The sequence below is a fragment of the Engraulis encrasicolus genome, chromosome 6 (genome assembly GCF_034702125.1).
Source record: "Engraulis encrasicolus isolate BLACKSEA-1 chromosome 6, IST_EnEncr_1.0, whole genome shotgun sequence".
NCBI classification, from domain to species: Eukaryota; Metazoa; Chordata; class Actinopteri; order Clupeiformes; family Engraulidae; genus Engraulis; species Engraulis encrasicolus.
In genome coordinates this window covers 50,249,050-50,273,273 of record NC_085862.1, presented here as the reverse complement: position 1 = coordinate 50,273,273, position 24,224 = coordinate 50,249,050, and the positions used below count along the sequence as shown (strand labels likewise).

The window sequence follows — 24,224 nt, the reverse complement described above, 5'->3', positions numbered from 1 at the left end:
TGTAAGAGACAAGTTCTCTCGGGTTCACACACGCGCACAGACACACACACACACTTGTACACACACACTTGTACACACACACTTGTACACACACACTTGTACACACACACTTGTACACACACACACACACACACACACACACACACACACACACACACACACACACACACACACACACCCTGGGACACATACAGTATTCACTTACACCCCTGCCCAACCCCCTGAACCAAAAATACATCGTGAAATCTTCCTGCTGAAAGAAAGTAATGCACTTTTGTTTATCCTACACTAGGGCAAGGCCATAGTGACTATGAGTCTTTGATGTGCTGTGAGTGATTGCACTATGTCATTTTATAATTAAGTAAGGTTTAGGATGTAGCAGGGATGAAAGGCTCATTGTAAGTTATGAAGGGATGGTCTCTCTGGGTATAAATACTGTGTATGTTGTGGTCACTGACTTTACCCCCCTCCCCCGTCACGTCCACAAGGCATATGCTATTCATTCACACAATTTACTGTCCACCCACGCACCCACCTCATCCCCACCCCCAACCCCCAACCCAAAAAGACCTCCCACCTGACAACTCTTTCAGAAGTCATCACGTACACAGTGGTGAATTGTCAACAAACATATCCTATGTAAAATACCCCAGGCGCACTCATCAGGAAAAAAAACTGCATGAGCTCATCATCAACATCAATGATGATGTGGTTTGTCAAAAGCATCCAGTTCGCTCATATCCCTCATAACAGTCGCGAGTGTTTTACCTCAACGGGAACCCCCCCGACTCCTTCCACAGTGGTGCGGCTTTTCCCAACAATGGCAGGATGCGAGCCAAAACAAAGGGGCCTGGCCTATCGGCCAGGACTGGACTGGCCATCTGGGATACCGGGCATTTCCCGGTGGGCCCTGTACCCTTGTGGGCCCTGTACCCTCGTGGGCCCCTATTGTAAGAAATGTTAACCGTGAGGGTGCGGGGCCCACTGGGGAGCCAGTAACTTCTGCGCCCCTAATTATTAGGGGGGGGCTTTGATCCAAAAGTGCCCGGGCCCTATTTCTCCCCTACTCCAGCCCTGCTAGCGGCTCATGTTCCACACCACTTCAGCATGTGAGCGAAAGGGCCACTGGTCCAACCTCTGCACCCCCCACCCCCCTTACCTCTTTCTCATATCAGGAATGCATGTCCTGGTGGTAGATCCTGAGGGATAGCATATCGCCTTTCCAGCTGGCAGCGAAAATATGTGTGATTTTCTTTTTTTTCTTTTTCTCCATCTCACCTCTCTATATTCAGAAAGGTGTGTGTGTGTGTGTTTTTCCCCCCCCATCATACTGCCCCTTTCAGATTGGCGCCGTAGATGGCTTGCTGTGTTGGGGGCCCCAACAACACAGGTCTGCTGTACTGTACTACAGAGCAAAAACCTGTTTGGCGACATCTGCCATCCACTGCCTTCGCACTTCAGGGTGTAGAATTGTTGCTCTTGGGCTGTGACTGCCCACAGATGCAAAACCATCCACACAAAACTAAAATCATTGTTATGCCTGCAGATGGGATGAAGGTGATGCTTGTGTGAAGTTTATTGAGCCCGTTTATGCGCATCAATAAACCGTTTATGATCAGGTTTTTGGAGTAACCGGTTTATTCAAGCGTTCTTGTAAACTGAATAAACAGTTTTCATAATCCGTTTATTACCGTTATCGGTTCATGAGAAATCCGACTTGCACAGGTAGGTTTTTGGCTAATGAACTGATTTCTGAAGACATGTATCCAGCATATTCAGGTTATTATCAGGTTATTGACATTCTAGAATTGATAAGAAGCCTTAAATTCTAGCTTAATGTCACACACTTCAGACGAACACAGGCAGCCAACGGACTGCATGTAAACAGCAATAAACAGTTAACTCCAATAACCTGTTTATTCCAATAGCCTGATTATTGTGACAATGTAAACGGGCTCACTGACTGAAAATGTCTCCTAATGTGCTAGCCAGGGCCGCTGACAGCTTTGGCCGGGCCCAGGACAAGGTAATCTGAAGGGCCCCCTAATCCAATACATTCAATGTATTGAGAGCCTAAATATGGGCCCCCATTTCCTTGGGCCCGGGACAACTGACCCCCTTTGTCCCCCCTTGTCGCCTTCCCTGGTGCTTGCGCATGTGAAAGCGCTTGTATTGTATGTAGATCAAGAACATCATATCTTAACTGCATCAGAAATCTGTCCATTTCTCTGGATGGAGTTTCTGCAGGTTTCTAACACCTACACAAACTAGTTGCAGTGGCGAACCAATTGCACACAGGGCCCCAGGGCAATCCACCTACAGGCCCCCTCCATACAGCCTTCAATGGTCACAATAAAGCCCCCAACACCAATACAGGAAGGCCTTGGGCCCCAGGGCAAATAGCTTGCTTGCCCCCCCTATAGCCCCTATCCTGACTAGTTGTACTCCTATGCACAAACTAGTATGAGTGTCAATGTGACAGAAGTGTTAACCGGAAAGATCTTGACGACGTACATGGTGTTGAAATATCTGCTTTTTGAGATAGTCAGCTAGTGTCAAAGCTGAGGTTTCTGAATTGGGGAAGTGTTTTTTTTAAAGAATATGAACTTTGTGCCCTGATTGTGTTTCAAGCAAGCAGTCGATCACATCTGGTCCTCAGCGTATTGGCAATAGCTGACACAAAGAAATGAGAATGACCAATAGACTCCTGTCGCAGCAGACTAATTTTCCAGGGTGAAGCAAAGCACATGCAGATATCTTAATGCTGGCATAGCATCTACAGTATTAAGTTCCTGAGTCTATTCTAGAGGCTCTGGTCGCTGTCACTGTTACACCAGTTCTTGTCTAGCGACGATCTTTTTCGTATTTTTTTGACTGCTGTAAGTCCGTAACGTGAAGTCTAGGCTATGGTCTCTGCACAAACCTCCCTTTTAAACCTTTGTTTTCTTTGTTGGAGTGCGTTCTCTACTTCACGGACGATAAATGAATTAAAGAGTCTCAGTGTAAGGACAGTCAGCTGCTAAATGTGAGGAGTAGGCTACAGCTTAAGCCCACGTATAGAGCCTGAGCATGCGGGTGGTCAGTCTAAATTACTTGCCCCCCCGGGGGGGAATGGGTCAGGTATTGCAATAACCCTATCTGTCTGTCTGTTTGTTTCTCTGCGTGTCTGTCTGCAGTGTTTTGGGTTTCCTATGAGTCGGGCCAAGCACGCATCATATGAATCTAACATTGGCCAGGTTTCCATCTCTTATTGCTCTTGTTTTTAAGCTGTTTTCTGCAAGAGGGGTCAAATACAACGTCATGAAATCAATCTGTTCTGCATTCAGCTAGATCTGGGTGCAGAGATTAAGAGTGTCATGATGTGAGCCACGTGTTTATCAAGACTGTCATCCCATGCTCGAGTCAGTGATGACTTCTTGGATAGGTAAGTTAGTGTATCTTGCATCAAATTTTAGTTGGTGATGGGAGTTTTTTAGCAGCTGCTTTTATTCAAAACAATTAGCAAAACAAGGACATAATCAGTTGCATACAATATATGGGGAGATACAGACCAATTACCGTTATTTATTTATTTATTTATTTTTATGACTTGAAACTGTCAGGTTTTATTTGAGGAAATGAATGTTAAAACCTAAAATGTAGTGAAAATCTGAATTCTGAAGCATATCTTATTGTAGTGTGTTAAGAGCTTACAATGAGCGCTTTATCCTGTCTGAAATATTCTCATCAAATGTCCATTAATGGAGATGCCAGCAATCAGCCAAACATTGTTCAGTGGCCTGAATTGATTTGGCCTGCCCTGTTTAAGGAATGTATGCCGACATTGGCAGCATTACAGTGGATACTATAGACCAGTGTTTCTCAACCAGGGGTACGTGTACCACTAGGGGTACGCGAGCACACTGCAGGGGGTACTTGGAAAAATGTTATTATTATTATAACAAATGTATGGAGCAGTCACATCAGGACAGAGAAAGCAATATAGAAGATGAATTAGGGGGTACTCATGGCTCAACTAAGAGGCTTAGGGGGTACGCAAGACAATAAAGGTTGGGAAACACTGCTATAGACGTTGGTCCATTGGACAGTATTGCTGCCTGCGACTAGCACAGCAACTTTCCACAGCTGCGTCGACTCGTCCATATATTTTCTCTCTCCCTCGTTTCACTGGACTGCTGATAAGGCAGCAGGACCACATCTGGACTGAGTTGGCTGGCTGGCTGATGGGGAGGGGAGGTGTTTGCAGCTGTGTCCTCAGTGACTCTGGTTGGAGCATGGATCCATGAGAGCTGGCTGGCGCAGTCCTTCCAGTGTTTCCAGCAGAATTTTCGTTAGTCAAGGTGGTGGGGCGTTAGTCATCATCAGAGACAAGTCACCATCATCAGTACATATGCTGTGCTGTGCAGTTTCATTTGAAATATCATCTGAAATCTAAAGGTTTTTCTGTTGTTGCTACAGCGACTTTGAAAATTAAATTCATTACATGAAATCTCTAACTTTCAGGGCACCTAGTCAAGGTGGTAGGTGTTTCTTGTCCAAGTGGCAGCCTTAGCAATAAAGTGCTGGGGGAGGGAAACCCTGCCTTCCATGCTCTTTGGTGTCTATGGAAAGCAACTCTGGCCCTTTAGAAGAGTACAGGCCTGCAGTGGCCACACCTTTGTTGTTGTCTGGTTCTCAGGTGGACTCTGCTCTCAGAGTCCACAGGCAGGACCTGTGTTGTCACACAGTCATAAACCTCCACGAGTGGAGGGATTAACTTAGCTAGCTGTGACAGTGTTTTAAGCTTACTGCTTATTGATACTATCCTGGCATCCTTGGGTGGTTGACGTGACGCCTTGTTTTCTCGTAACATTGGTTAAAAACCTACAAAACTGTTATTTTCCTCTTAAAAACAAATGTCAATGAAAGAGGATGTGGTACATTATGTTTCATATGAGTCTTAGATGAGAAGAAACATTTTTGTTAAGATTAATGTAAAGGTTTATGTGTCAAATATCCTGCGGTGTGACTGTAACATTAATGAAACCTGGAATATAATATATTTATAAATTAACCAACAACATTTTGAATAATGTATGAAGCATTTGGCATAATTGCATAAATATTAACTTTAGATTAAGATATGTGAATATGAAAAAAACTCAAGACAGTAATATTAACTACAAGTTCAATTTCGTAACACAAATTGCGTCCTGTGGGGTGACATGTATGTCAGTGTTTGTGAACGGGCAGCTGCAAGGCCAACTACAAGGGTCTTAAAGACAGGCTGCTAACCAGTCAGTACCTCAATTATTGGAGAGTGGTGTGGAAGTTTAAGCTGGCTATTCACCTCTTAATATGTCTGCATATTGCAATATTTCTGTCACGCAATGCTTAGGTTCATTTTATGGTGTCCTGTGGTGTGACTGCTCTTATAGAAGGAAAAAAAGTGTTTTTATATATATGAAACTCATATTAAGATTAAACACAATATCATTATCTAGTTAGCATGAGCTCAGAGGTCAGTCATGTATTTAAAAGGATTAAAATGGCCACAATGCAGTGAATTTCCTGTGGTGTGACTTCATGTCCTGCGGTGTGACATGCTTATGCAATGTGTTACTCAATCCTTATTTGTTTTTCATGTATCATGCAAGGATATAAGGATACCAGGAGATTTATTTGTCACATTCACACAATTATTACAAGTACCATACAGTGAAACCATGCCGTGAAATCACAGTTGTCTGCCTGTACAGTGCATAGGCGTGTGGGGGTGGGGGTGTGGGTGGGTAGTAGTGTGTGTGTGGAGTGGGGGTTAAGGAACAATAGTACAAAGAGCATGGGGGATATGTTTGTGCAGAATATTAATTATTTTATTGTATCTTACAGAAATGTCACACCAAGGATGTCACACCGCAGGGCACATTTTCCCAAAAATGGCAAAAATTAGGCGAAATTCCACGGACCACTAAGAGCTTTATTTTTTTCTATTTTTTCCCATTTTTTTCCATCATTTTTTTCAGGAATTGGAAAAACTTTTTTTCTTTTTGCGTTGCGCCCTTAAACGTCAACCACCCCCTTACATTTTTGTTCATTCCATTAAGGCAGAGCAATGTAAGCATAGATAAAGGAAGATCTAGCTCTCTGATTTGGCAGCTGAATCAGTTTGTATCAAATGTTGATGTGTCATTTCCTATCATTACCCAAAACAGTGTCCAGCATAGATAAAGGTAGAATTGGACAATGAGCGCTTTGATTAGGGATATGTTTTATACGTTTGATTTGTTGTATCCTTTGTGTATTAACTCAGCCTATAGGATCAGTGGCAAGATAAAAGCAAATTTACGTACAGAGTGTCATATTCTTGCCATTCTTGCATGGATAATAACAAATGATTTTAAGCCACATATTTACCAGCAACAGATGACTGGATCTGCTTTCAGATGGCCAGGGACAGATAGTTGAGTGTCCACTAAAATGTTGTGTCTGAGGATGGGAAGCATTTTGTTTGTAATCTGCTTACATCTACACAAGAGTGGAGATAAAAATGTTTGAAGAAAGCCTGCTGTTGGAGTCCTCCGTGTTTAGACTCAACGAGAGATAATGATAAACAGTGATGTCAAGACTGTAAAGACACAGGGTGTCCGCGGGGTTGTAAAAAGTATTAAAAGTTGATAAATTCAAAAGGCAAAATTTAATGGCCTTAAAAGTTGTAAATTTGCTTAAAAGGTATTATTTTTGAAAAATGAGCCATTATTTTTTCTTAGTTGAAGCATTGTGATTAAAAATTAAGAAGTTAGGTGAGACTTTTAGCCCAAAAGGTGTTGTTTTGACTCCCGACCCGCCTGTTTGGTGGGTGGAGTAATTAACCAGTGCTCTCCCTCATTCTCCTCCATGACTGAGATACCCGGAGCATGGTACCGTCCCGCCACACTGCTTCCTTTCGGGCGTCTTTTTGCAAAACAATGTCTTGTTAAGACTCGCAATGAAGTGCCGTGATGGTTGTAAAAATGATCTAAAGGTAGTGAAAAAAGGTATTAAATGGTAGTAAATTTGACTTCAAATTGGTGTATATACCCTGAGACAATGGCCCTGTGCTCTAGGCCTGGCCTGCTGTGTAAAACTACACTAGGGATGCACGATGTATCGGCCTTAACATCGGTATCGGCTGATATTTGACATTGGGAGGGAAAGTGGAAAACAGCGATCCTAGCGGTTACGTTCCAAACACCAGGGCGATCCTATTGAAACTCCCATAGACGAGTTTTTAAAATCTTTCCCACAAAGATATGACTAGGAACTATAACACCAGATACATTTTTCAGCGTACACAATAGGATGAACTACTACCTGTGAACATTTAGGTCATTTTTTGCCCTTTTAAGAAAAATAGAAATTGTGCCAATCTGGTCGGAAACGGACTACAGCTCCCAGCATGCTGTGCTTCGCGCCTCATTGACAACACAGAGAAACAAATGAACGCAAATGAACGCGAATGAACGCAAGTTCTTCGCATATCTTCACATTCTTGTAATCCTGTGAGTTCCACATTGTCTTGTTATTACACATATATACACGCGATCATTTTGGTTTGGTTTTAACTTCTCTAGTAGATATGATGGCTTCTGTGGTGACGAGTAACCACCTCTCTGGCTCATGTTTGGCTATGCTAATTTGGCTATGCTAATTACATGGAGTAAACACGTCACACATGCCAGTCAGTGTAGTTCTGTATTAGCTTTTTAAAGAATATTAAAATCAGTTCAGATCAGTGAAAAAACGAACATTTTACCACCTGATTCGATAAAATGGGCCAACATGCCTGTAATATGACTGCCACTACTTCTACTTCGTCGTCAGGGCCGTGATGTAATTTTTCAAAGAAAAAACCCATTCATTTGTTGCAGGGGCTTGGAACGTTGCCAGCAGGGGGCGATGAGATTACTTTCCCTCCCAATTTCTCAACACATTTGAACATCGGTCCAATGGTTAAAACTGGGCCAATATTAACACCAATGTTTTTTATATGTTAAGGTTCTTAATCTTATTGGTTCTGATATGTTTTTTAACATTTTAAAAGACTGGACTTGACATTGACTTTCATTGTCATCTGTATCGGTTAATATCGGTTAATATCAGTTATTGGCCAAAACTGCAAAATCAATCGGATATCTGTATCGGGCAAAATGTTCACATCGGTGCATCCCTAAACAACGCATCTAATATTTAACAGCATGTCTGTTAGCTCTTGCCTGGGAAGAAGACTGCTCCTAATGCTTTACCCAGCGTTTAGTGGCCCCCAGTGTGGAGTTTCTCCACTTGCATTTCCGTTCGATCCCAAGAAAACAGAGTCCACCAGGAGCATTTTGGCCTTGTTCTGAAACCAGTGGTCCAAAACCCTTGTAATTCTGCGGGACACCTGTTTTTCTCACAGGATGACTCATTATTGCGTCATGAGCCTTGTCGTCTTCAGCAGTAAATCACTGATTCCACTGAGAGTCTAGGATGACTGAGAACAAGGACAGTGTCTTATCAACCAGCAGGGCAACGACACACAATAACATTTCTTGTGCAGTACACTGGCAACAAACACTGACATCATCTTTCCAGTGGACCTCGTGGTGTATCATCATATGTCATGATACTGTACAAACTAAACCGGGAGGAATCAGGCTGCTGCTCTATGATGGCTGCTGTTACCACCTGTTCTTCTCCTCAGCACATCATCCATAAAAACACACACTTTTGCAAACTAAGCAGTAATCCTACGAACGAATCCTCTGTGGAATCTACAATTTTTTGCTGGGATTGAATCCACATTAATCAGAGAGAATGTATCCTTTAGCCTGGCCCAGGAAACTCACTTGCAGGCAGTGAGGAGAAATACCAGGCTCCTAATAGGATTGGATGGAATTTGCAAAGGGAGTAGCAGGAACTTACTCCAGCCATCTTAGGGCAGACTAGGATAAACAAGGCACGCAGACACAAGGCAGCCTTTTGAACCTTCAAGTGAATGAATGGGTGACCAGGTGTCTGTGTGCCAGTGCTAAGGAGATAGTAGTATTCTCTCTCTCTCCTCTCTCTCTCTCTCTCTCTCTCTCTCTCTCTCTCTCTCTCTCTCTCTCTCTCTCTCTCTCTCTCTCTCTCTCTCTCTCTCTCTCTCTGTATACCCCCCTCATTATCGCGGCTGACTCCCTCCCTTATTACCGTGACATGCCCTGGACACGCTCCAAGGTCGTGGCGAGTGAGGCCGTGCCCTACTTTCTTATACCGCCCCTCCTGTCTCCTTATGCCCTCTGTCAGCACTTTTCCAATTTCTACACCTTCCACCACTTCCCTCCCAAGGTTCCCCTCCCTGACAGTCAGGCAGCTGTGGAGAAATGCAGAAAAAATGTTTCACAACAAGATGCGAAATGGGATTGTTGTTATTTTTTTTAATTGCAATATTGCACGAAAAAAAATCACTTCTTCAGAAACAATCACAAACTTCAGTACTAAGTATAAACAGAATCAATGAGATCTTGCCATCATTGCATCATTATGATATTTAAGAAAGGCCAAACGCATAATATCTGATCCACAGCACCCCAGCTATACACACTCTTAACCCTACTACCATCTGGCCGCAGATACAGAAATGTGCGTGCTGAGTGACACCAGCGGACTAAGGATGCTTAACTGCCATGAACCATTATAGATGAGAACCACTCCTCCTTCACTATTTATCTTTTCCCAACCTTTTTTTTTTCTGCGGAGACTTTTTCTACTGTTTTTTTTTTTTTTTTGGAGGAAAAAAAACTTTTCATTACTTATGAATTCTTGTATTCAAGAGTACATGACAATAAATATTTTGTACGTCTTGTAACAATATCTTGTAAATCCGCTCTCTAAAATCTCTTCTGCTGTGGAGCCTTGAAAGAAAACTAGCTGAGGAAGACGGGGCACTTGATTCTGCTGATCATGTGTGCATTGTTCACAGCAGGCTAGAGTGCCATAAAAGTAGGCTAAGGCCCAGTTAGCTCTTCACTGAGATTCTGTAAGTGGATGGAGACAATAAGAGCGTTTTCCCCCCTTCTCTCAGGTGGGTCATATTGCAAAGCCAAGCGGTTATGCCGGATCAGCACAGTCATGATGGCTCCAACATAGACTGTAAATCATAGGCTGATCAGACCTCTTGACATACTTTATAGACATACTTTTTATGAAAATAGACACCAATATATACAGTACAAGGTATGAAACAAGATTTGGTGATAATGGACATCTACTGTATTGAGAGAGTCAATAGTGAGGAGAAAGAGCATTTAGGAGTAAGTTTATTTGGCCCCTGCAAGTATAATTATCATCGTCTCTGTATTCTTTCCCACCAGTTCTTTCTCCCGTCTCACCTATTTATACCCAAGGTGATGCAGTTCAGTTTACACTTTCAAGCTGTATCATGGCCTCAACTAGGCTATTTATAGAGGATCCGTTTTAAGTTCACTGCAAACATAGATGCTCGTTTGGGTGAGAAAATCGTCGTCTGAAATCTTAGAGAAGCCCTCCCAGTTTCCCGGCTCTTTTTCTTTCCTTCTTCTTTTTTTTTCTTTTGCTGGAGCTGCTGCTGTGATCTGAGCTCGTCTGGGGCGGCGGGGCGGTGACGGCCAGATGTCGTGAGGTGGCTGCGGTGACAGCTGGTGGTGGGTGGGTCCTCTTCTCTCTCTCTCTCTCTCTCTCTCTCTCTCTCTCTCTCTCTCTCTCTCTCTCTCTCTCTCTCTCTCTCTCTCTCTCTCTCTCTCTCTCTCTCTCTCTCTCCGTGCCTCGGGTCTCGGCCTGGGTATATATCTCGCCCGCGGGCCCTGCTCTAATCTGGGAGCCTCATTATCCTCCGCCGCTACGCTACGCCGCGGCCACAACGGCACACTGATTACGGCGGGAAGCCTCTTTCAACCCGACAGCAGCAGCAACAGCAGCTCAACAGCACAGGATAGCCAGGCCACCACAACCAAACCACAAGCACCAAGGGGGAGGCTGACTTGACTTCCACCCCACCCCACTCGGACTGCCTCCCTGCCTTTCATCACCCCCCTCCTTGTGCTCTCTTTCTCTCACTTAGTCTCTCTCTCTCTCTCTCTCTCTCTCTCTCTCTATCTATCTATCTATCTATCTATCTATCTATCTATCTATCTATCTATCTATCTATCTATCTATCTATCTATCTATCTCTCTCTCTCTCTCTCTCTCTCTCTCTCTCTCTCTCTCTCTCTCTCTCTCTCTCTCTCTCTCTCTCTCTCTCTCTCTCTCTCTCTCTCTCTCTCTCTCTCTCTCTCTCTCTCTCTCTCTCTCTCTATCTCTCTTTCTATCTCTTCCCCCCTCTCATTGTAGAAGAACTCAACCCAGTGCCTACTAGTTTGCTCCATTCATTCAATGACATCACATTTCATTCAGTCAGTTCAAACCAGAATTTCGATGCTCTGATATGTGTGCATCAAGCATACTGTTGCCTTGGCTGTCTTGATTGCATCACACTGTCTAAAGCCTGGTTTAGACTCATGCTTCAGTTGGAGGACACACTGTCAGCGGGGGATAGCGGCAGATCAAGTACCCAAACAGCCACCACGTCCCCTCTTTTAGCGCTGAAAAGAACCCTTGCCGTGATCAACGTATATTTCTCCCAGGCTGAATTGCCCGCAATCTGCCGCTGCCCCCCCGCTTACAGTACGTGTCCTACGAGTCTAAACAGGCCTTTAGTGTCCACTCTGTCTTTAATGGAGAACAGGCCGTGAACTTCAACGCTCAACAGAGTCTGCATATTGGGATTGATTTGTGACTCCTCTGGGAAGGGATAATGATGACAGCAGATGTTATAATCATATTAAAAAATAAAATCACCAAGCACCAGTACAATATAATGTACAATATGATGCAAGATATGTGGTGTGTGGGAGTATAGGTTTCACATTTATTGTTTTTCGATATTTATTACCCGGTAAATGAAGGCAAGGTATCAATAACAACCTAAAGTCTCAAATTATGAATTGATATGTCATGGGTTTATGTTGTTTGCATACATTGTTTATGTTGCATCGACAATATTTTGGTTGTTATTGAACAAATTGGAAAGATTATACTTAGATACCATACATATGGGTGGTTGACGTTTAAGGGCGTAACGCAAAAAAGTTATTCCAATTCCAGAAAAAATAAAGCTTAGTAGTCCTTGGAATTTCGTCAAATTTTTGCCATTTTTGGGAAAATGTGCCCTGCGGTGTGACATCCTTGGTGTGAGATTTCTGTAAGATACAATAAAATAGTTATTATTCTGCACAGGGGTGGTTGACGTTTAAGGCCGTAACACACTTAAAGGAGGAAACATATTCCAATTCCTGAAAAAATTGGTGGAAAAATTGGGGAAAAAATAAAAAAAAATAAAGCACTCAGTGGTTCGTGGAATTTCGCTTAATTTTTGCCATTTTTGGGAAAATGTGTCCTGTGGTGTGACTTCATTGGTGTGACATTTCTTTAAGATACAATAAAATGATTAATATTCTACACAAACATATCCCCAATGCTCTTTCTGCTATTGCTCCTTTAACCCCCACCCCACACACACACTACTACCCACACGCCCCCCCACCCTCACCCACACACGCCTATGCATCGTACAGGCATAGAACTGTGATTTCGCTGTATGGTTTCACTGTATTACTTGTAGTAATTGTGTGAATGTGACAAATAAATCTCCTGGTATCCTTATATCCTTGCATGATGCATGAAAAATAAGTGAGGATTGAGTAACACATGCCTAAGCATGTCACAACACAGGAAATGCACTGCATTGTGGCCATTTTAATCCTTTTGCATTTGTGACTGACCTCCGAGCTCATGCTAACTAGATAATGATATTGTGTTTAACCTTAATATGTGTTTTCACTCATAAAAAACGTTTTTTCCTTCCATAAGAGCAGTCACACCACGGGACACCATAAATGAACCTATACTAAGCATTGTGTGACAGAAACATTGCAATATGTAGACATATTAAGAGGTTAATAGTCACCTTAAACTTCCACACCACTCTCCAATAACTGAGGTACTGACTGGTTTAGGAGCCTGTCTTTAAGACCCTTGTAGTTGGCCTTGCAGCTGCCCGTCCACAAACCTGACTTACATGTCACGACGTAGGACGCAATTTATGTTACGAAATTGATCTTGTAGTTAATATTACTTTATTGAGTTTTTTTCACATTCATATTTTTTAATATAAGGTTAATATTTATGCAATCATGCCATATGCTTCATATATTATTCAAAATGTTGTTGGTTAATTATATATATATTATATATATATCATAGAGCGAACCTGATGACGCATTGGGCGAAACGCGTTGTTCGCTCCAAAAAATAAAGTAAAGTAAAGAAAAGTAAGCAGTGTGCGGTGTCTCTTGACTTTTGTTCATTGATTCACCTCCTCCTGCCTCACACCTGCACCTGCATTGCTGAAGGGTTGTGCACAAGGACTCTCTTGTACTTTGATATATATATATATATTATATTCCAGGCTTCATTAATGTTACAGTCACTCCGCAGGACATTTGACATATAAACCTTTACATTAATCTTAACAGAAATGTTTCTTCTCATCTAAGACTAATATGAAACATAATGTACCACATCTTCTTTCATTTACATTTGTTTTTAAAGGGACACTGTGTGAGATTTTTAGTTGTTTATTTCCAGAATTCATGCTGCCCATTCACTAATGTTACCTTTTTCATGAATACTTACCACCAGCATCAAATTCTAAGTATTCATTATATCTGGAAAAATTGCACTTTTCATACATGAAAAGGGGATCTTCTCCATGGTCCGCCATTTTGAATTCCAAAAATAGCCATTTTTAGCTGCAAAAATGACTCTACTTGGACCATACTAGAAAATATTTGTTTATTACTTAGTAAACTTTCATGTCAAATTTGGCAATAGGCAGCCCAGTTTCAATGAGCAGCATAGTTGCAGTACCTTTTTTGACCATTTCCTGCAGTGTCCCTTTAAGAGGAAAAATAACAGTTTTGTAGGTTTTTAACTGTTACGTAAAAACAAGGGGTCACGTCAACCACCCATACATAGAATATTGTAGGTTCCTTTTATAAATCAGCTCTGCCAAGCTGCTATACTCATTACCTTTCCCTCAAAGGTTTTCTTGTTAAAAAAAAAGCAAGTAGCCAGCCGAAAAATCACCCTTTAATTGGACTCTTCCGTTCAAAGCATTGTTTCACAACACCATTTGTTTACGTTTGTCTGTCTGTAAGTCACATAGCCCTAACAGTCTAGAAAGCAAACAAGGTTTTTTTAAAGTAAAGTCTTCAGTTGTGGTGGATGGAAATAGCTCCACTGACCTGTGGTCTAGTAGTTAGTGCATTGCTTTTGTCAAAACAGCCGAGGCTTTAGCTTCAGCCTCTAGTTAGTGGGCCGGCAGCCCCTTTTTAAAAAAAATGCCAAGCGACGAGGCGAGTGTGGAAGCCCGCTAGTCAGCCCCTTCAGACTGGAGCCCTGGAGTCTTTGAAGAGCTCAAATCAGCAGCCCATTAGAGAGTCATGTCTTCAAAAGCAACCATGGGCACTTTGAAACATGTGTGTGTATGTGTGTACATTTTCACTTTGGGACCCTCAATTGTGCCTGTCCTTTGCTTCAGACAAGTTTGGTCTTGAGCTTTGCATTGTTGGACCCTGACTCACCCTGTTGGCCTTCGCTGTATGTGTGTGTGATGTTGGACCTGTTTGTCTAGTGTAAAGGAATAGGCTTTGATGTCATTGTGAGACGCATGGTGTGGACTCATGTCATGTCTGCTGCTGCTGCAGTGGGTGGATTCCAATACTATGCGGACCCTTGCTCCCTTGCTGACTTGCCTGCTTGTGACCTTGTGAGGACGTCACTGACGACAGAAAATGAATTCAATATCTTGCAAAAGCGCAATTCTAATGTCATTTTCTCATCTGCGATCTGTATGATGCATGAAGAACAGTCCCCTAAAAGTTGTGGCTAGGCTGACAGCGGGGAAAGTTTATTGTTTTCTCCACAGAGGCAGGGCGTCAGCAAAACGCAAGGCCACAAGCACAGGACGGGAGTCCGCATTTTGGGATGCACCCAGTGTCTTTCTCGCTTTCAGAGACTGGGCAAAGTCCTACTTCTTGGCAACCATCTTAATACCTTTGAGCGACTAATTTGAGGTCAGTAACCTTAGTTAAGTCCTGTCTAAATCTGTCTAAACTGTGAGTACATGCATTCCTCAGTGGCCAAAGTGCACACAAATACATGGAATTACAACTTATATATTATTATTTCAATGAGAACTTGGCGGTTCTGTGGTGTAGTACAGCTAATACACCCTTACCACATGCAAGCTACTACATGCCAGAGGGAACCAAGGTTCAAATCTGGCCTGAGTCATTTTCCAACCCATACCCATCTCTCTCTCGCAATCATTTCATGTCTCTTGTCCATTGTCCTGTCAAAGAAAGATAGAAGAAATTCAATGAAAATGTCTTGTTATATTGGGATATGCTGCTTTTAACGGTGCAAAACTTTGAGAGCCTTTTGCTGTATTGAAGTGATCAAGAGGATGCATAGTGTTGACTCAGTGTTTGCTGTTACCTTTTCTTCCTCGTACAACACAGTCAGAGACTGACTGTACCTCCCCATGAGGGTGTGTGCGTGCGCGTGCGTGCGTGAGGGGGAGCTATGCTATGCCACATCATGTTTGCCTTAACATGAATGTCAGATACTGGCTTCCGGCCATACTCAAAGTAGCATGTCTAAATCCGGTACCCTCAAGCTGTGCAGTATTTTTTCCTCTTCATTTTGACATGCTTTTGTGTGTGTTCTGTGTGTGTATATATTAGCTAGTTTCGTTCTGCGTATTTTCTTTGGTCACTGTTCCCCTATCGTTTGTGAAATCATCTTTTTTGGAAGAAGGGTCGCTCTTTTCTTTCGCAATATCCTCTCTGTTTCTCGTCCATGCGTGTGAATAATTGAGAGCCCTTGCCATTTCTCAATATCCTCTGGCAAAAAATATCCACTGTGTCCATCTGTCTCTGTTGCGCACTCCCATTCTTGTGTCTCTCACTTACCCATGTGCTCTCTCTCTCTCTCTCTCCCCCTCCCCCCTCTCTCTCCCTCTCTCTATATATCGTTCTCTCTGTGTCTCTCTCCCTCTCTCTCTCTCTCTCTCTCTCTCTCTCTCTCTCTCTCTCTCTCTCTCTCTCTCTCTCTCTCTCTCTCTCTCTCTCTCTCTCCCCCCACAGGGCTACAATAGAGGAGGTGGAGGGGGACGTGGGTGAGCTGGAGACGAAGCTGGACAAGGTACAGTAGAGTGCGGTCAGCAGCACGGTCAGGACTGGCAGATGGGATGGGGAGCCATGACACTGCACTTGTTGTGGGAATGGAAAGACACAAAGCCGCAGTCCAGAACCCCCATGTGTCCTTGTCATCATAGTCATCTTAATCCATATGCTGCTGTCATTCGCCCTCTCTTTTGTGCCACTGCACTAGTGAAATGAAATCTTTTTTTTATGATGTAGTATGTTTTCTTGTTGCATAATCGAAGCCAAAATAGTACCACTACTACACGACAGAGTAGTAGTCAGAGATTAAGCATGCATTCTAGTGTAACCTTGTGACTAAGTATTACTGAATTTCCCCTTGACAACAGAGAGGGACAAATTGGCAAAGGAAGAGCTTTGTGTTTCATGTGTCTGGGTGTGAGAGAGGTGAGGAGTGAGTCAGACATGAGATGGCGTGAAACACACGGGAATGTTATTGTGAGCGAGAGTCCCCCAGTGAAGCTGCTAGTGGAGGGGCTGGTCAGTGTTGCCAGATTTGGCCGTTTCCCACCCAATTGGGCTTCTTAGGATTACCGTCTGCGGGTAAAAAAAAGAAAAAAAGGGCATATTGGGCGGGCTTTTCTGCAGATTCTTGGCCATAGAAATCAATAGAAGATTTGGTTCAAATTGGGCGGGTTTTAGTGCTTCCAGGTAGGTTTTGAGCATTTTTTGAGGGGCTAGAAATCCTCTGTCTCAACTGGCAACCCTGGGGTCGGTCGGTGGTGGAGATGCCTTGGTATTGTTTTGTAGCCGACCCACCCCACTCCAGCCCAGCCAGCATCCTGTGGCTCAGTGACTCACTCCCATCACGCCCGTGTCACTTCCCCTGGTCAGCAGGCGGAAGGATACGCTCCACAGAAGTCCAGGCGGGGGGGAGATGGGAGGGTGGTGGTGATGGTGGCGGCAAGACTTAAAGATGGCGCTTTTCTTAGAAACACTGGTTCACTCTTTCCTTACATAGACGCACATGCACACAGACGACAAGCGTACACACACACACACACACACACACACACACACACACACACACACACACACACACACACACACACACACACACACACACACACACACACACACACACACACACACACACACACACACACGTTCACATAACACCCCTGGTCCTGAAACCACCCAAACCCCTAAATCCTAGGGCAACACTGCTTTTATTGAGCGAGGAATTAAGTCTAGTCCCCGCGAAGTCCCGCTCGGACGTACGCAAGCATGAGCCCATGATGAAAACAAACATCCACATGAGACTTTGGATTAGGTTGTTTTTGTGCACGTCTGGTACCCTGCGATGGGTCTGCTTGCTAGGACAAACGAGGAGCTTGAGAGCTTCAGAGGGACTTGACACACTGGCTGGACAAAGCAACTCATTTGAGGCAGTTTCTGAGTGTCATGACTGGGCTGCTCATGACAAAGAGTGGCAAATAAGTTGGTTATGATGCAAAAGGCACATGTCCATGCATGCACACATATGCACATGTACACATGCATGCACATAAGATGAGCATAAAGTACGAAATAACACGAACAAGAACTGCTGTTGCACTCTTGATGCTTTAGACATAGGCACACAGAATGTTCACCATAGAATATTCATGTACACATGCCCAGAGTGTACAGGAATATATATATATACAGTGCCCTCCATAATTATTGGCACCCCTGGTTGAGATGTGTTAAAAGCCTTAAAATAAATTCAGTGTTTATTGCAGAAGAATACTGTCACACTGAAAATTTTAGGAAAATGTAGCCTTGAACTCAAATGAATTGTAGGAAAATAAAAAAAATCCCTGACTAAAAAATAAATAATAAAATAATTATTTTTCATTAAATCACCTGTTCCACAATTATTGGCACCCTTAACAATTCCCAGGAAATAAATATAATAATTTCTACATTTAACAGTAGTTTACAAAGTTTACCAGAGTATGTAGGAACATTTAATTAGTAATTCATCACTTCCTGTTTCCCTGGGGTATAACTATGACGTGACACCGAGGCCATTTCTCTTATCCACTCTTAAACATGGGAAAGACAAAGGAACACAGCATACAAGTGAGGCAGATGTGCGTCGACCTTCACAGGTCAGGCAGAGGCTACAAGAAGATTGCCACTCAACTGCAGCTGCCCATATCTACTGTGAGAGGAATAATTAAGAAGTTCAAAACAACTGGAACAGTGGTAAACAAGCCTGGAGGACCCAAGTTTATTTGAGGAAATCAAAATATCTCCAAGCTCAAAGCTCACGCACAGAATTAACAAATGGTAGCATCCTGGGGTCACAAAGTCTCCAAATCAACCATCAGGCGCTGTCTACACGCCAACAAGCTGCATGCGGCATGCACGGAGAAAACCTTTCCTCACCCACAATCATAAATGCAAACGTCTGGAGTTCGTCCAGCGGTATTGGGGCTTCAACTGGGACCGTGTGCTTTGGTCAGATGAGACCAAGATTGAGCTTTTTGCCAACAAACACTCTAAGTGGGTCTGGCGTGCCACGAAAGATGCGCATGCTGAAAAGCACCTCATACCCACTGTGAAGTATGGGGGTGGGTCAGTGATGCTGTGGGGCTGTTTCGCTTCCAAAGGCCCTGGGAAGCTTGTTAGGGTGCATGGCATCATGAATGCTTTGAAATACCAGGACATTTTAAATCAAAATCTGTTGCCCTCTGCCAAAAAGCTGAAGATGGGTCGTCACTGGGTCTTTCAGCAAGACAATGACCCTAAACATATGGCCAAATCTACACAGAAATGGTTAACCAGACACAAAATCAAGCTCCTCCCATGGCCATCTCAGTCCCCAGACCTCAACCCCATTGAGAACCTGTGGGGTGAGCTGAAGAGGAGAGTACAGAGGAGAGGACCCAGGTCTCTGGATGATTTAGAGAGATTCTGCAAAGAGGAATGGCTGAAGATCCCTCTTTCTGTCTTTTCCCATCTTGTGAAACATTATAGGAGAAGATTAGGTGCTGTTTTGTTGGCAAAAGGGGGTTGTACAAAATATTAACAACAGGGGTGCTAATAATTGTGACACACATTATTTGATGTCAAATAATTATTTCTTTATGTGGGATTTTTTCCCCACTGAATAAATGCACTTGTATTGAAGGTTGGATTTTTCTCTTTTTTTCCATTAAGGTCCCATATTATTTAGAGAAAAATAATAATAATTGGAAGCTAAAAAACACATCTCAACCAGGGGTGCCAATAATAATGGAGGGCACTGTATATTTTTACCTACTGTAGCTATCATGCAACAACAAAAAGCACAGCTTGATGGGTCACAGTAACCACCAATTGTTTTTTGTTTTGGGCAGTGTGAAGGTACCTCTCAAAATGAATGAAGTGCAGACCTCCTCCTCCTTCCTTTTCCGCGAATCGCTTAGATGCCTTGCCTTAAGACTAATAGCATTTCAGCCATGCACGCAGCAGATTGAATCAGTGGCTCTGTTATTCATTTCTCTCTCTTTGCCTCGCCCACAGTCAATGTGGGATGTGAAGACATCTCGAGAAAATCCTGTTAGTGATGCGTGCGTTACATAAGGTTATTTTTTGGCTCTTCCCAAACTGGTGGGGGTTTTTTTTAACAAAGAGCTCAAAATAGGCTAATTAAGGACACGTAACAGAGCACAGAATGCTGCAAGTTCACTCAAATCTCCCTCACCAATTCATGGCTGATGGCTAGGGCTGTAACAATACACTCAACTCACAATTCGATTCGTATCACTATTTTTGATCTACGGTTCGATACACTCCACGATATCTGAAATGTATCTCATTTGAAGTTTGGAAGCACCATCACATTATTTCATATGTTTGTTTTCTGGACTGAAAGATACCAACATTTTGAAAGGGCGTATTGCGATATTGCCTCCTTACATCAAGATACAGTATCGTGACTGAGTATTGCGATTCCTCGGTTAGATCCATTATCATTACAGCCCTATTGATGGCCCAGAAAACTACCTCTGAAAGTAGCGTGTGCTGAATTTTAATATTCCACCACACTGTGACTGTATAGCAATTGCATTTTTTTTCTGTCACTGTTTTGTTTTGAAGTGTTCCCCTCTGTGTCGGTCTCTTTGCTTTTAGTTGGTGAAACTATGTATTGGAATGATTGATGCTGGAAAGGCCTACAATGCAGCCAACAAGCAGTTTGTGAATGGCATCCGAGAGCTCGCACAGCAGTCTACCAAAGATGAGGTCATCGAGGTACGTGATTTGCCTGCTAAAAAAAAGAGTGGACTGCACCGGTTATGCGAAGGGTTTATATATGAATGTGAAAGTCCCACTGTCCATGGAAAGAATTTTGGGATTCCTGAGTAGTGTCCAGTGCAACAGGCTCTGATGTGTTTGATTAATGTTTGCAGGAGTTGTGCTGTTTGCTCAGTCTGTCTAATGTTTACTGACCTGATTTGCATTCCTGTACATTCAGTATGTTTCCCTTTGCTTAACTCCCCCCATCCCCATCCCCATCCCCTTACCTCACTTCCCCGGACACAAAGTCCACCCCGAGTATGTATGTTAAATCATTCTTGAGTTTTTTCTTTTACTTCAGACATGTTTAAGTTTTATCTTTTACTTGACATGTTGTACATGTCTTAAGTAAAAGAAAAACTGAAGTGTGATTTAAATAGTAAGACGTAATGAACGTTATACATACAGTATATGTATTTTGAATGATGTTAAAAAACACACACCATTGTGAGTCACAGCCGTGGGCTAGTGTAGGCTGATATTTATTCAAATCCCTTTCAAATCCTGCCCAGGCCTTATGAGCCAACCACCAGTTTGTTTTCTGTATTCCTTTTGATTTTTGTCTTTGCTTTGACTCAGCATTCCTTGATATTCAGAGACAATCAGACCAAACGGTCATGACCATCCATGAAAATAACTGTTAAAATCTGAGTTCTTAATTTTCTTAATTGAAAACTTCTAGCACTACATACTGTAATTGTAATATACTCTTTTGCTTATTTTGCTTTTGCAGTCAAGCCTGACAAAGTTTGCTGAAACCCTGCAGGAAATGATCAACTATCACACAGTAAGCCGACAGCACTCCACCCTAATACCATAGAACCCATTTTCAATTCCTCATTTAGTTCTCCTTTTACAATATGGGATCCAGTAACTCTTTTGAGTTAAGTCCCAGCAAATATTACTCAGACCAAGATACATAATTTTAACACACTACATTTGACAACATACAATATGTAAGAAGGAAGTATTATGAAGTTCCTAGTCCCTTAAGATCATGAAGTTTTCACCCAATTTGATGCTTGCACATCCCACCTTACTATGGTCAGGTTCAGGACAAAATAAAATGGCATAAATTATGGTTAAATACACATTGCCTGAAAAAGTCCCCGGGGTGGTCAAAAACGTTGCTTGTTTTAATCAATTTCTGTGGTTGGAGTTTCAGGGTGCAGACATCTACTTTTTTATATCCCTTATGCTATTGTTTCTCAATGGGGGTGCTACAGCCCCCCAGAGGGCATTGAGGAGCCTTAGGGGGGCGTTGATAAGGATCCAGCTGAGCGGGGGAGGGGCTTAGTTCCCATTGAGGGGCATTATCCTATTTTATTTTTCAATTTCAGTGTTTGCATTGGCAGCCTTATGATGAGGTCAAGGGGATGTTGGGAGGCTTATGATGAGGTCAAGGGGGCATTTGCTCAAAAAAGGTTGAGAACCACTGCCTTATACCATGTAGCCAGTCTACTATAAGTGGCCCTGGTGTCCTGTCAGTATGTGTGAGGGATCGAGCCCCTGATCCCTCCGCCATATGGCCATTCTGATTGGCTGAAGAGGGAAGCAGGAAGTGAGGCATTGGCCGGGCCCTGTAGTTAGTCATTGCTGGAGCCAAAAGATAAGATCAGCTGATACGCTGGTCAGGTTCCTATTGAGCGCAACTAGGCACATGATGATTTAGTAACCGCAGCAAGTGTGACGAGTGCCGTTGGGAGTGTTTGTGACGACTTCACTCACCCCTAACCCAAACAGCTGGGCATTGTTTCACTTGAGGGATATTTAGTGTGTGGGGAAACCTGAATCACACGTCTCATGGGAGGTTTGTTGTGTCCCTCCCCCCACAGACTCTATCAAGTTAGTAGCCGCAGCCATGGCACTGACTAAGCAAACTTAAATCTCCCACTCAATTGCTGAGTGAAGGGCTATTCCACCCAAGGCACAGACGATACATTGCGCTTCACTGTACTGTAGATAGTTTATTAATCCCAAAAGTGTCTAGCTGTGTACGGCATATACTACATCTATCACACATTTACATTCAAACATGCCATCTGTCTCAGTGTAAGAGGAGACAAGGTTAGAATAAGTCAGAACATGATGGAATAAATGTTTCCTTGGGCACCCACCTATACATCGAGATACTAGGTATTTTATTTTAAACTGAATAAGCACTCCAATATTTTCAATCCCTCTTGGCTAGCTGCTCGGACGCTATTTATCTGATGTATGGTTTTAAAATTGGCCATGCATACTAACAAAACAGAGTATCATTGGATACCGTCCAAACCTAGGCTTCAAGACATCCTGCTGTTCCTGAGCCAATGTCTTGTGTGTGTTATTGTATGCAAACCTAACACGTTGTTTTTTTTTTCACTCTCTTCACAGATTCTGTTTGACCAAGCTCAAAGATCAATCAAGTCCCAACTGCAGACGTTTATAAAGGAGTGAGTACAGTAGACATACAGTAAATGAAGACCGCAGATTCACGTCACAACAAAAACACACATTTTTACATCGCTCTTCATTCACATCCCGGCGGGACTTCCCCAGCCATCTCTCTCTCTCCCTCTCTCTCTCTCTCTCTCTCTCTCTCTCTCTCTCTCTCTCTCTGTCTCTCTCTGTCTCTCTCTCTCTCTCTCTCTCTCTCTCTCTCTCTCTCTCTCCCCCTCCCCCTCCCTCTCCCCCAGCCGCTACAAATCATAACGCCACAAGGGAGGGAGCGGAGAGTGTCTCTATGACCTCATGCTTTGGGGTTGCCAAGCGATATTATTATAATTACCGAGATTAAGGGCACGCTTTCAAAATCAGCGCCCTGACTCACAACTCATTAATGTTGTAGCGCACTGTAGTGCTGGGAAGCACGATTACTGAATTAAAATGTTGTGGTGGAAAAGTGCTGAAAGATGATTACTTTTCTTAACTCTCAGCAAGAAGTTGTTGTGTCTGTGTGGCTTTAATTTATGTTTGTTCAATTAAAGCCCATCAAATATTTTTTTTTGTTTCGCCCCCGGTTTTCCACAGTTGCTGTTGTTAACAGCTACATCACACCATGGAGTGCTCACACAGCACGAAGTAGAATGAAAACACATGGCCAAAGCTAAATGTAATATTTTCCTTTCCTTTCCTTTTCTTCTCTCTCTATCTCCTTCTTTCTCCTCCCTCCCCTCCCCCACTTTGTTGTTTTTCCTCTCACTCCCTCCAACTCCCACAGAGACCTGCGCAAATTCAAGGACGCCAAGAAACAGTTTGACAAGGTGAGCGAGGAGAAGGAGGCAGCGTTGACCAAGAATGCCCAGGCGCCACGCAACAAGCAGCACGAGGTGGAGGAGGCCACCAGCATCCTCACCGCCACACGCAAGTGCTTCAGGCACATCGTCCTCGACTATGTCTTACAGGTAATGACCTCTCATACTGCGTCACACTACATTACATTACATTACACTACACTTAGCCGAGGACGATGTGCCTGAAGCACTTGCGCTATGTCTTACAGGTAATGACCTCCTATACTACATTACACTACACTACATTACATTACACTTAATGCAAGTGCTTACAGGTACTGATCACTCACTACATTACACTACATTACACTGTCTACATATTACATTACAGTTAAGT

The 24,224-nt window shown here is 43.1% G+C and overlaps 1 protein-coding gene across 5 annotated transcripts in view; it reads left to right on the top strand.

Moving 5' to 3' along the window:
* The window catches only part of LOC134451409 (arf-GAP with coiled-coil, ANK repeat and PH domain-containing protein 2-like), a 95,869-nt gene that overhangs the window by 3,107 nt on the left and 68,538 nt on the right, over positions 1-24,224 (top strand). For all 5 annotated transcript variants that reach the window (XM_063201858.1, XM_063201862.1, XM_063201861.1 and 2 more), the window contains exons 2-6: positions 16,266-16,323; positions 20,448-20,567; positions 21,346-21,399; positions 22,989-23,047; positions 23,815-23,998. In XM_063201858.1, coding sequence (XP_063057928.1) covers positions 16,266-16,323; positions 20,448-20,567; positions 21,346-21,399; positions 22,989-23,047; positions 23,815-23,998 — 475 coding nt within the window. The remainder of the gene's footprint in view (positions 1-16,265; positions 16,324-20,447; positions 20,568-21,345; positions 21,400-22,988; positions 23,048-23,814; positions 23,999-24,224) is intronic.